The following is a 13541-nucleotide window of genomic DNA, read 5'->3' as shown; positions in this document are numbered from 1 at the left end:
AAGTAACATTGAGAAATATCCCTTGTGGAAATATGTCACAAGAGAGGATGGGCCAAGCAGCAAGGGGAAGGGACGAGGCAATGTGAATTGGAGATGCAACTTTTGCCACAATACATTCACAAGCACATATTTTTGTGTGAAAAGTCATTTGCTAGCTTTGGTAGGGTGCGGAGTTGGAGCTTGTACACAAGTTCCTTTACCAAAGAGGAAAGAAATGGAAAAAGAGTTCACTGTTGGTATGGCAAATGTGGCTGCAAAATCAAAAGAAAACCAAGAATGATGACCCCCTTCCATTTTTGACGAAAGGCAGCAACAAATTTCCATTTGAGAGTTCTATTGGGGGACAAGCAGCAAAAAGAAAGGCAATTTCACTTGGTCCAATGAATAAGATTTTTCAAAAAGAGAAACGGGAAGAGCTTGATCTCACCATTGCCTCTTTTCTATTAAAACTTCATATCCTTTAATGTTGCACGTTCACCTCTATTTATTGAGATGTGCCAAGCTCTAACTCACAAGTCTCCATCATTGTATGTACCTCCTGGTTCAGAGAAGCTTAGAACCACATTGTTGACGAAGGCAAAAAGAGAGGTGCAAAAAATGCTTGAGCCTATTAAAGCATCATGGCCAACATCTGGGGTTAGCATTGTTTATGATGGATGGACAGATCCAACATGACACCCACTCATCAACTTCATGGTGTCTTCCTTGAATGGTCCAGTTTTCTTGAAAGCATTGGATACACTTCGAGAATACAAAGATGCACAATATATGGGTGAGTTGTTTATTAAAGTTATTGAAGATGTAGGTGTTGATTCTTGTGTGCAAATCATTACAGATAATGCACCTGTTTGCAAGGCTGCTGGCATGATTGTGGAAGCTAAATATCCAAAAGTGTTTTGGACACCTTGCATTGTCCATTCATTGAACTTAGCACTAAAATCCATTGCTTATGATGTGCTTAGGATTGGTAACATTATTGAGGATACATGGCATATCTGTAACTTTGTAAAAAAATCATACAAATGCCCTCACTATCTACAAGGAGTACAACAATCGATCATTGTTGAAGATTGCGGATACACAGTTTGCCTCTTAACTCAAGTCTCCATCATTGTATGTGCCTCCTGATTCAGAGAAGCTTAGAACCACATTGTTGACGAAGGCAAAAAAAGAGGTGCAAAAAATGCTTGAGCCTATTAAAGCATCATGGCCAACATCTGGGGTTAGCATTGTTTATGATGGATGGACAGATCCAACATGACACCCACTCATCAACTTCATGGTGTCTTCCTTGAATGGTCCAGTTTTCTTGAAAGCAGTGGATACACTTCGAGAATACAAAGATGCACAATATATGGGTGAGTTGTTTATTAAAGTTATTGAAGATGTAGGTGTTGATTCTTGTGTTCAAATCATTACAGATAATGCACCTGTTTGCAAGGCTGCTAGCATGATTGTGGAAGCTAAATATCCAAAAGTGTTTTGGACACCTTGCATTGTCCATTCATTGAACTTAGCACTAAAATCCATTGCTTATGATGTGCTTTGGATTGGTAACATTATTGAGGATGCATGGCATCTCTATAACTTTGTAAAAAAATCATACAAATGCCCTCACTATCTACAAGGAGTACAACAATCTATCATTGTTGAAGATTGCGGATACACAGTTTGCCTCTTCATTCATCATGTTGAAGAGGTTGAGGGAGGTTAAGACCGCTCTTGGGGCCATGTTTATTTCAGAGTTTTGGTCTTTTTGGAGAAAGACAAATCAACTAGCCTCTAAAAGAGTGAAGGGCACAATGCTAGATGATGTTTGGTGGAGAGGGTAGATCTAATTATTCAGATCATGGACCCTATCATTTCTTTGCTTCGATTTGCAGATACAGACAAACCCATCCTACAAGAGGTTTATGAGGGATGGGATTCCATGATTGAGTCTATGAGGAGCATTATTCTACAGAGTGAGTGCCCCGAGTATGAGACATCACCAGAGGCCTTCTGTGGTACTATACAGGATATTCTTGTCAGCAAATGGGACAAGAATTGCACACCTTTACATTGTTTGGCTCACTCATTGAACCCAAAATACTACAGCCATGAGTGGCTGAATGGTGGACCTTCCCGCAGATTCCCTCCTCACATGGATGGTGAAATCTCACAGGGGAGGAAAGATGCATTCAAGCGGGTTTTTCAGGATAGAGCATTGCTTGATGAGGTGGAGGATGCCTTTGCAGAGTTTTCCACTGGCACTGGTCGATTTGCAGGATATGATGTGATTAGAGACAGGGGGGCTAAGAAGCCCTATTCTTGGTGGGCAAATCATGGGGCAACAAGCCCTCCTCTACAGTAGTTAGCCATGAGGCTCCTCTCTCAGGTGACTTCATCCTCTTGTTGCGAGAGGAATTGGAGCACATATGGGAATTTGTATAAGGTTAAGATGAGCAAGCTTGAGCAGTCCAGGACAAAGACAATGGTGTATGTGCACACCAACCTCTGTCTTATTTACAAGCAGAGGGAAGAGTGGTTGAAGGGAAAGACAAAGATGTGGGATGTCTTTCCTGATGATATGGGTCTGGACAGCAGTGTTGAGTTGGCATTGGCCAACATGGATCTCATTGATCCAGTGCTAGAGCCTGTTAGATCTGATGATGGTGACACTGTAGAGGGGTCATCCTCCACACCCACAGATGCAGGGACGACTTTGGATACAGGGGAGGAAGATGCAGAGAAGAGCAATGGTGACCATGATGATGAGGACAGTGGTGTTGATTTGATGATGACTATGAGGATTGATGACTCATGAGTCATGGGCTACCTATTGCCTTGAGGCTTGTATACGTGTAGTTGTTTTGTATTTTCTATTTCTATTTGCCATTGGCATTGCACTACCTATGTAACAAATTTTGATTTTGATGACTTAATGAGAAAACTATAGTTGTCAGTGTCTTTATCTTACTATCTTGTCTTTCTCCTATTGGATCATTGATGAATTGAATATGTATTATGATTTATCATTTATGAATTTAGAATTTATGATTCATTGATTTATCATTTCTGTGACATGTATTTGAATTTTGTATGTACTATGCATGCTATAATGTTAGTAACTTACTTTGTAAACCGTAAAACTTACATCTAGATGAAGATCTATGTTTGAAATCAATGAATTTGTATCATTAATGAGAATTTGTGTAAGAAATATCTAATTTTAATATATATATATATATATAAAATAAAATAATATATAACGTCTCCAAATGTGCCCTGTTACACGGGGTCAACGTGTTCGAATCCGACACTCTAATCCGCGTATTCGACAAATCCCGAATCCACGTGTCAAGTTACTTAGAAGAGAGGTAATGAGGGGCCAATACGAGAATTTTGGGAAGCATTGGGAATCAAAAGGCATCCTAATAGTTTTAATCACAAAAATGGCTGCTAGTTGACTCAATTGTGACAGCCCACTATTCATCAGCTTGTTGCCAAAGCCTCCTCTCTCCTTATTTGAACAATTTTCCAATTTTCCATAGCCTCTCAGTAATTTCCTTCTATCCCTAGTTTAAGAGTTACTCCTTTTATCTGGTGTTTGACATTCTCTATTTTTTCCATGTTTCACATTAGAAAAATTTTTTTCTTAATTTCTCTTTATAAATTCCTTTTTTCTCCTTCAAAACTTAGTACTTTTTTCACTCTCCATCATCTTCCTTCTATATTTTAACTTTGTTTTTAATTTGATTATTCGAAGCTGACTAATTTATTAGTTTTCTACCTTTCTTTGTCACAATCTTTTCATGTTAGCATCAATAATATATTATTCATTTGCAACAGTTCTTGAATCAAATATTCTTAATTTAGTTTAATATTTATTTTTCATTTTCATTATTCATATCGAATTTTTTTACTTTTCCTCTCATCTCTCAACGTTCATTTTTGGACTTCCACTCTTTATATCCTCACCCAAGCACTCTTTTCTATCATTTCAGATTGGTTTGTCCCTGATGATGGGTTGAGTGTCCACTTGAAACATAGGATGTTTCAAAATAATTCACAGAGTTCACATCCAAAAAAGATTAAGGCACAACATAGTTGTTACCTGCACCCCTAGGACTTCAACTTCCACCTCTAATGGTGCTATCCAGAAAAATGTGGTAGTCTCTCTGCTTGTTTAGGGAAGATTAAAAAAAACACTTTTCAATAGGAAAATTGATATATGTAAGCAGTGTAACATCAGCAAGCTAAAAGCACAATTTGCATATAATGGCCAGAGTTTCTAAAGAATTCCAATTCCTCGAATAGCAAGATGTTTACAAGAAAGACCCCATCCACAACAAACAAAAGTTCATGCAGGAACAGAAGATGGCAGAGAAGCAACTTGCAACAATCACCATCCTGACATAAAGATTTTCCAAGAAATGGCAGGGACACCCCTGGCCCCTGGGTCAGGAAAGACCTCAACTGGGAGTTAATCTCCCCATTAAAATGAACAGTTTATCATTAAAGTTTTAAACACAAAAGGTCATAACAGCTCATTCATCTACTATTCTAGCCTAACTAATAGTTGATGAAATGGAAAAAAGACCTTCAGACATCAAAAGCACACAGTATTATCATCCTTGAAAAATTTATATTGGAGGAGATGAAGTGTCATACCTTTGGCTCACCCTGTGATGCTAATACTGTGCGTAGAAGGTCAAATGGATATGATCCAACAGTTGCCGCAGATCCTGCTAGCCCCCCACTCACATAAGACAAATATGGACTTAATCGAGCATGGTCCTCTGGAGTGCACAAACAAGCAAATAGAGTTGAATGAAAAGTCCTTATGAATTTAATGAAAGTTTGACAATCCTCAGTACTGTAGAAACAAGAAAATAGAGTTAAATCAAAAGTTCTTATGAATTAAATACAACATTGACCCCTATACCTCATGTACAAGAAAGCATTTTAGAAGTGAATAAAAAAATAAGTTAAAATATTGGTCAATGGCAGATTATAAAAAGCAGTAAGGCACGGATATGCCTGTGGTAACTAAGATCTACTCGACTTCAATATAGCTTTTTAATTTGAAAACAGGCACCATTTACCGAATATAAGTTCATTAATGTCCTACAAATTAAAAGTATGTCAATGGGAGTGTTCAATGCAAGAGTGCCAAAGCAGAACAAAGCTAATCTATAAAAACTAAGTTCTATTGGCACAAAGCCACAAAGTACTACAATGTTCTAGCCAATAGAAGGAAGAAAAGAGTCTCATGTCTCCAAGTGCTCATTGCCTGGAAAGGAGAAGGGGGGATATTCTCTTCTGAGGTATCCATTATCAAGTGTGTGACTCACCTACCATTTAAGGCCATGTTACCCACCAAAAGTGGGCAACCCATGGGAGAAAATCCTTCTCCTCATTTGACAGCCAGCCAGCCAGCCAGAAGCCCTATGATGGTCTTCAGATAGCTTTATGTCAGAGCTCTCTACCTATTGCTTTGTTCAATGCTCTCTCCTATCTAGCATTCTACCTGAAGGAAGGTGGGTCATCTATCAACAGAAGCTTTAACTATTTTAAAAATCATGTGCTTTAATTTAATGTTAAAAGCATATTAATATGAATCACAGGGCAAACTGGATGATTGATCACTCTCGATTGTATCCTTGTTCCCACACTTCACCTAGGAGGTTGGCCTTTGACCCTAATTCAGTGGGACCTCCTCTAAGGCTTCATGGTTTAGGAGGGCACTAATAGGGGGCATTGATTAATATAACGAGTCCATGATAATCCATACTTAACACTTTCCATCCTTACCATCTATCATCAACACATAGGATCTTCACGCTCACTAGTTGCTCCTTTGTCCTTCAAGGCAACAACACTTCGAGACTTCTGCCCATTGTTGCTCCTCGGCTCTTTTGGGACTTGTCTTCCCACTATAGTCTTCCTCTGTTGCTCCAATGAAGACTAACATAGGGCAGGAAGGCTGCCACCTATCATCATCGAATGTAGCTTCTCCAATAATAAACACAGGCTACACCACTGCTCTTCCTGGCTGGCCGAACCTTGAGCTCCATAAACTGCCACTCCTAGCAGCCACCTTTGTCCGTCAAGGTGTTGCACTTAGGGCTCAGGCTTGGGCACTCTCACGCTGCCCTCCAGGCTCCAACAGACCTCAAATGCCCAATACAACACCAAACAGACCAACCATCCAATCTGGTCCAAAACTAGACCCAACACCTAGCAACAATGAAGGAGAAACATACCTGGTATCAAATTTGGGCTAGTATTGACTGTTGTAGGTGTTGTTTCCAGGTTAGGGCTTCCAATAATCCTTGACAGCCCTCTCCTTAAGCTTCCAAACACCTCCTCTCAGTTGCGGTCCACCTCAACCTACAAATTGTTACCCTTCGCTAGCCTTTAGGAGAGGTCTGCACCCTAGATAAGCCTTTTGGCCCCCTGCTCTAGGTGATTACAGACCCTCGACTCCTCCTGTAGCCTCTTATCTGAATTGTGGCCTGTTTCTTGAGGTCTTTCCCACACAAAATAGGTCCCAAAACTAGCCCAGCACTCTCCTATTCAACTCAGCCCTCACAACAGATTCTCACAGCCTCCAAACAGTCACAAGAGAGCACATGAATGGCAGCTCCTCTATCTTTTGTTGAAGCTACCTTCTGATCTGCGGCCCCAAAACAGAGATTCTCCTCCAAGTCGAGTTGCTTTGTGTTGCACAAGGATGGTGTGTAAATGCCTCACAATCACCTTGTATTTATACTAAACACAAGGGCTCCAACAAATCGTTCTAATGAGCTTGACAACCTATCATTAGGCTTCTAAACACTAGGCTGACTTGACTTCTTCATAAGCAAGCCCACACGATAACTTCAAAAATTCATATCTCATGATAGACAACTCGGATTTCAGTGATTTTCGTTGCCCCTGGTTGCTCTCGAGGTCCTCTATCATCTCAAATCATCACATGACATAATCTCCTTGTGGTTTCACACCCACAAGCTTGGGTGAAAATCCCACACCTTGGGTTCCAAGCCAACAAAATGCTTTTGTGGCGCTCCAACCTCCAAACCCTGAACCCTAGGGCTTGGAGTACCTCCCAAGCTACCAAAAATCAACACTCCCTCTTAGAAAGGGAGGTACTCCAAGGTAATCCATACTTGCCACATTCCAAGTTTCCCTTATTATTCACATTCATTCTTCAGGTTGATTGTCATTTGTCAATTGGGACTAGCACCCTATATCCTCATTTATGAGTCAAGGCCCAAAACTTTTCCCTAAGAGAGTGATGCAGCTGAAAGAAATATACAACCATATGGAGCCGCAAATAAAGAAAAAGAAAAATGAAAAAGATGGTTGGGACATAATAAGCACATGGACAAAAACCTAGCATGACCTCTACCCCCCTCATTAGCCATCACCCAATTCTTTAGTATTTCATGCTCTATCTAAATAAAGGAACTCGTGAATATCCCACCCCCAATAAGAGATCAACTACTACATCTTTAAGGGGTATAGGAAATGCATAAAGCAAGTTAGGCCTCCTAAGCTATCCAAGAAAGAAAGATAATCATTAAAGTAAAAGGAGAACCAAATGGGTAGAAAAATTAGGCCGAGAAAAAGAGTAACTCATGCCTCCACGACTGCTCCCTCTTCTCATTATAGCACTTCGAGATGTTGGACCTCCTTCAACTGGTAGCATGGCTATGGCCATGTCCTTGAAGTCTTGCCCATCCATCACCACCTCTATCACACACATCTATAGATTGATGGGTCTACCTATGAATGTCCTTCCCATTTGGGGCTAGAAGCACCTAATAGGGATATTGGCATAATCATCCCTAACACAAGTGTGGTAAATCACATGCAAATTCTTAGCTAGAAAGACATTTGAAGGCAAGGTTTGTGTGAACTATTTTTGTGCTCCCAACATTCAATATGGTCCACTATGATACTTTAATGGTTTTTGTCCTTGACGATGTTGATCTCACTTGACCTTGAGGGTATGTTTCATGTGGTTCATTACACATGCAGTAGAGATCCTTTGATGGATGGCTTGACACCTCTCCAACATCATTCAAAGAACATCTAGCCCAGTTCTGAAAGCATGTGTGACTTTGCATCCCTAGCATTGTTCTCTTGAGATGAACGTTGAGCTTTGAGGAGCCTCCACATGGTTACATGACCCTTGCTACCCCTCCAAATGCTAAAACATTGAGCAAGGAAGCGAAGGCATTGGCTTGATTGATGATGTGCCGGGATGGACCCAAGATGCCCCCAAGCTAGTCTTGACCTTGTTTAACGTACGTTGCCTTGTTCCAGAGCTTCGATGATGATGAATACCACTAAGATGGTTTGGGAGGGCTAGCCTAGTTGCCATGCTTACTCCTGAGGTTGTCACATCGTACATGCATGCCCTAGAAGGGTGATGTGAGCCTTCTTGAGGGCCTCTTATGCTGAAGGAGATGTTACTTGGAGATGTACCCATGCACTTTGATGACATACCTTGGTGTGAGGAGCACTCTTGGACCCACTTTATCACTTACCTGATCCAGATGTCCAATATAAGAGGATGATGTCATGTTGAAAAGCATTTATGCCCACACGTGTGGGAGATTTATGATGTATCTTTCATGTTTTAAAGCTATCTTAAGGTCAGATTTTGACCTTTACACCTAGTCGAGCAAGCAAATTTTTAGGGGTTTTGTTGTAAATTTATGAAAAGTGACTTAGTTATCCTCATATAAATAAAGGGTAGTCACTTTCATTTTATCATCATCACATTTCACTCACTTCTTTCTCTCCAATGTGTTGGAAAATGTAACTAGTTTTCGTCTTCATAACTGTCAATGTACTCAAATCATTATGTATATTTTATGTTACAAGGAAAAACAAATATATATATATATATATATATATATATATATTATTTTTTAGCATAGGTATCATGCTCCATTTTTTATGGACATCTAGGTAAAGCATGTTCTTCATGATTCTAGGTTTTGTCATGTCAAAAGAATATTTTTCTTGAGCCAAAGAGTCTATCATTTATATAAGACCCTTTAGGGCAAGTTGTAACATGTAAAAGATATTGATTTTGAGTCTAGAAAGTCATAGAAACCTCCAAGCACAAGTTGGCTCTGTAAGCGACAAGTCGACCTAAAGAAGGGAATTCGACCTCATGGAAAGGATAAAAATACAAGCAACTTCGACCTCATTTCATTACCAATTCGATCTCTCTTATCAAGAAGTTCTATCTGAAGCTGGCAGAATCAAGGAAGCAAGTGTGAAGGTCTGGAAGGAAAGAAAAACTCAAGAAGAAAGAAGAAAGTTTGTTTTTGGGTCTTTCTCTCTCACACATGCAAAGGTTAGGGTTTATGCCGCTTCAAGGAAGGCCGGAAATTGTAAGTCTGAATTGTAGGAAGCATAATTGCAAATCCAAGTTGTTGGAAGGCCAAATACTCTGGTTTGACTTTGGATACCTTGCCTTATATAAAGGAAGTCCTCTTGAAGAAGTAACACGTGCTAGAATTAGGATTTATGCAGCTACTACAAGACCGAAGTTACAGATCGAAGTTGTAGGTCGAAGCTAGGGGCAGAAATTGAAGCAGGAAGTTGGTTGAAGCAGGATAGACAGTTGTTGTCTTGGTTGATCTCTAACCAAATTGGAAGGGCTTCTTGGAGGGATGACTTGGTGCTTGGAGGAGCACTTGATCTAGGGTTTGGGCCTTGGTTTTCTCATTTGAAACAAATTCTATAAGAAGAGAAGAGATTTTTTGGGTTTTCCCCTTGGAGGGGTTTTGCCCTGGCTTGGAGCCTATATCTTATGTCCATTGTCTTTACTATTTATGCACTTGATAATTGTTTGATGAAAAGATCTAATAAAGAAACACAAGAAGATAAATAAAGTTCACAAGCAATTATTAACATTTAGGAGAATTTGAATTAATAGTTGTGCTACTGCTTTCTCCAACATGGTGTCAGAGCTAATGTGAACTAGTGAAGGCAGCTGAAAGGACACAAAGAAAGGTTTGTTTATCAAGGGGAATCACTTGCAAAAGGACACGAGGAAAGAAGAAGAAGAGTTATTGATATAGAAATAGGGTTGCTACACCAAGCATTCATCGAAGAAGACCTCATCATCAAGCTTGCTTTGAAGAAAGGAAGGACAAGACTTTGTCAAAGTTTCTCTAGTGCATCATCTTGAAGAAGAGGAAGCATCAAGGAATCTTGGGATCACCATTCACTCTTTGAAGTTGTTCGAAAACATCACCATTGAAGGCATCCTAGAAGTCAACATTCTAGGGCATCATTAAAGTCTCCTTGAAGATCTTGAAAACATCAAGATAGTTGGAGACATCATCAAGGAGGACTCTTAACAAGTGTTAAGAACATGTGTTTCCTCCTACAGCTTGAGTGGGCCTAATGGTTAAGAACATGCGTTTCCTCCTAAGAGGTCACAGGTTCAAAACCAAAGGGGGATAGAGTATGTATGCCTTTGTAGACTTAGCAGTCAAATGGTTGTGCAGAGGTGGGTCCCTTGTCCCACAAATAAGGGGGGTCTCATACACCAATTTGGTGTCTGGCTTGGCTGTGACCTCAAAATTTGATAATGATAATAATAATAATATATTGTCTTCCATGCCTCGATCTACAAATCATATGGCTACATTTTGTAAGGAAAGCAACAAGCTCGTTGGATCAGCAAATTTCCTAACATGGAAGAGGATTGACCTATCACTCACAAAAAATGAAGTCATGGAATATGTTTTTGGTGAAGTTGTTGAACCAAGCAAAGAAAACACTCAAGAATTAGCAAAATACAAGAAGAGTGAAGTAAAAGCACAAAGGATTATTGTTGAATCCACTAAAAATCATTGTGTTCCCTTTATTGTTGATCTAAAGACATCCAAGGCTATGTATGTAATGTCCTCTACAAATTGCGGGAAAAATAAGACTTATTAGCCTATCCATCTTTGTAGGCTATAGTCCTCCATAACGGGAATAAAAAACCCAAAATACCCATTGTCGGGCAAATTTTGGGTCAGCTGGGCGAAAAACCCAAAACTAGGGCTTTGAGTAAGGTTCACTCAATCAATTGAAAAGACGAAACCCCTTTAGAAAATCTATAAATGGAGGAGGCTTGAATTCATTTTGGGCATCAAGTGTGGATCATTTTACTCTGTTGTGAGCATTAGCTCCGAGGGTTTTAAGGCCCCCTTCCTCTTAGCAATTTCGGTGGTGAAAGATTCCACCCTAGTTGACACATCTTGAGCTTCTCTTATTTTGTTCTGGGCACAAGAGAGCAATCTGGGAGACAGTGAATTTTTTGTGGCTCTTGTTTGGCATAGGATTGTTTTTTGAAAGGCAACAAGGGTTTGGTCTAGGTTGGTTCGTGGGTATAAGCACAAAAGTATCAAAAGTAGTGAATTCTTTGTAGTTTAGGGTAGTTTGTAAGCCTAGACATAGAAAACATCAAGGGCAGCAAGATTATCTACCCGAGCAAGACCATCAATCTCCGTCCAAAACAAAAGGCGAAGCACAAGTTTCTGGAACATCATTGTTTATTGTTTGCAGTCAACTTCTGAAGTAGCCAACTTCACTCGAAAGCAGTTCAAGAGTTTTGAGGATCAGCGAAGTCCTCGCCTAATTTTTTTGTAGCGAGTTATAATCCCAATTAACCAAGTCGGACGTGAAAGGTAGCTCTGTCATGCTAAAGACGATCTGGGAAAACCTACGAGTTTTTCCTTGAAGACAGATCGCAGATTCTCTCTGGAAGATTATAGTGATCCATAACTAACAATGAGTGCAAGTTGAACGCATAAGATCTTAAGTGAACACCTTTTGGTTAAAGTAGACAAACAGAAGACCCAAATTAGCAGGAGTCTGAGACGTTTCCAGCACTAGGTCGGCTATAGCTACTCATATTTTCGAGTCTCTCTATCTAGGTCCTGGTCAGTTTGTTACAAGTAAACGTAGAATTATTTCATGTGGAAAGCGGCTATAAAATTGTTGTATTCCAACCAAATTAATATTGTTTTTTGTTATGTTGAATTGATGAACTATCTAACGTTGTGCAGAGCACTATGTACTTTGAGAAATTGATTGAAATATTGTGAAATATTACTACAGTATTGTGGAATATTATTGTGGAGTATTGTGGAATTTGACTGAGATTTGGTATTACTACAGTATTGTTAGTTAAAGGATTTTGATCATACACATTATGTTGAGAAATCTAGGGCATAGCAATTAAGTGATTTCACTTCTATTAGTAACTGCTTGTGAGTGCTTTTTACTTCTTTAGATTAGGATGTTCTTTTACTTAGGTTATTAGTGTTCTTCTTCACGAAACAGTGACCAATGCATAAACCATAAAGAGACGAGACACAAAATATAGGTTGTCAACCAGGGCTAAAACCTCTCATTCTTTGAGAGGAAAACAAGCAAAAATTCTTCTTATAGAGATTCCAGTTGACGAATACCAAGACCAAGACCCTTGACCTATTTGCCACTCCAAGACCAAGACACAAGTTCTCTTTTGACAATGACAATCAATCTTCTACTCCTTTCCTTTTCTCGGCTCCTCTTCCACTTTGATCTTCTTTAGCTTCAAACCTTCAGCTTTCCGTCTAGACTTTACCTTCTTTGTCTCGACTTTTCTTCCGCTGCAACAAAGCTTCAGACTTCGCACTTTCTCGGATACCCTTTCTTGGTTCTTTCTGCTGCAATTAGGCTTCAGACTTCGCACTTTCTCAGCTACCCTTTCTCCGTTCTTTCTGTTGCACTTAGGCTTCAGACTTTGCACTTTCTTCGTTGCCCTTTCTCAGCTCTTTCTTGTGCACCAGATTCGCACTTTCTCGACTACCCTATCTCGGCTCTTTCTTGTGTTGTACTTCATACTTTCCGCTACAGACTTGGTGACCAAAAATTTGTGTCTAAATGAAATTCGGATGGCCCTATTTATAGTGGTTTGCCACTGTAACAAGCCGACTTGAAGAGGGTAAGCCAACATGACTATTTGGAGGAGTTAATTAATTCATTTGAGGCCAACTTGAAGAGGGATGCCTTGTGCTTGTCTTGGAGGGCTACTTGACATTTCTATTGACTCTTACATAAGTGTAATATGCCCAAGAAGGGTCCATCATACATGACATAGACTAAAATTGATTTTATGACCAATCCTAAGAACTCACAATGGGAATCATACTAAAAATAAAATTCTTTCTCATAAAGCCCATGGACAAGCATTATAATAATAATTTTATTCTTCTTCTTTTCATCAATTACATAAAATCACAATCACACGTCATTATGAAGACCGAACCTAGTTACTTTTCAACAAATTACAACAAATTTTAATAAACCCTAGTCACCAAAAACGAACATCTAGGGAAAAATTTTCAGTACTATATTACAATGTATGATAAGTTAGTAACGTTGTACTCCATAAGTACATTAGGCCAAAAGATATCCTTGAGAAATTAACTTTATAGAATAATAAAGTTAAAGGATGAAGACATGGCCACTTAGTTGATGAAAATCTC

The 13541-nt window shown here is 39.4% G+C and overlaps 1 protein-coding gene across 1 annotated transcript in view; it reads right to left on the bottom strand.

Annotated features, from left to right (window-relative positions):
* The window catches only part of LOC149200015 (mitochondrial thiamine diphosphate carrier 2-like), a 95289-nt gene that overhangs the window by 33322 nt on the left and 48426 nt on the right, over positions 1–13541 (bottom strand). Inside the window, exon 4 of the mRNA XM_089402572.1 lies at positions 4654–4781. Within this exon, the coding sequence (XP_089258698.1) occupies positions 4654–4781 (128 nt within the window). The remainder of the gene's footprint in view (positions 1–4653; positions 4782–13541) is intronic.

Source organism: Pinus tabuliformis, chromosome 2_1, assembly GCF_031772625.1.
Source record: "Pinus tabuliformis cultivar Carrire ecotype Pingquan chromosome 2_1, CPIR1, whole genome shotgun sequence".
NCBI classification, from domain to species: Eukaryota; Viridiplantae; Streptophyta; class Pinopsida; order Pinales; family Pinaceae; genus Pinus; species Pinus tabuliformis.
This window is presented reverse-complemented; position numbering and strand designations above follow the sequence as displayed.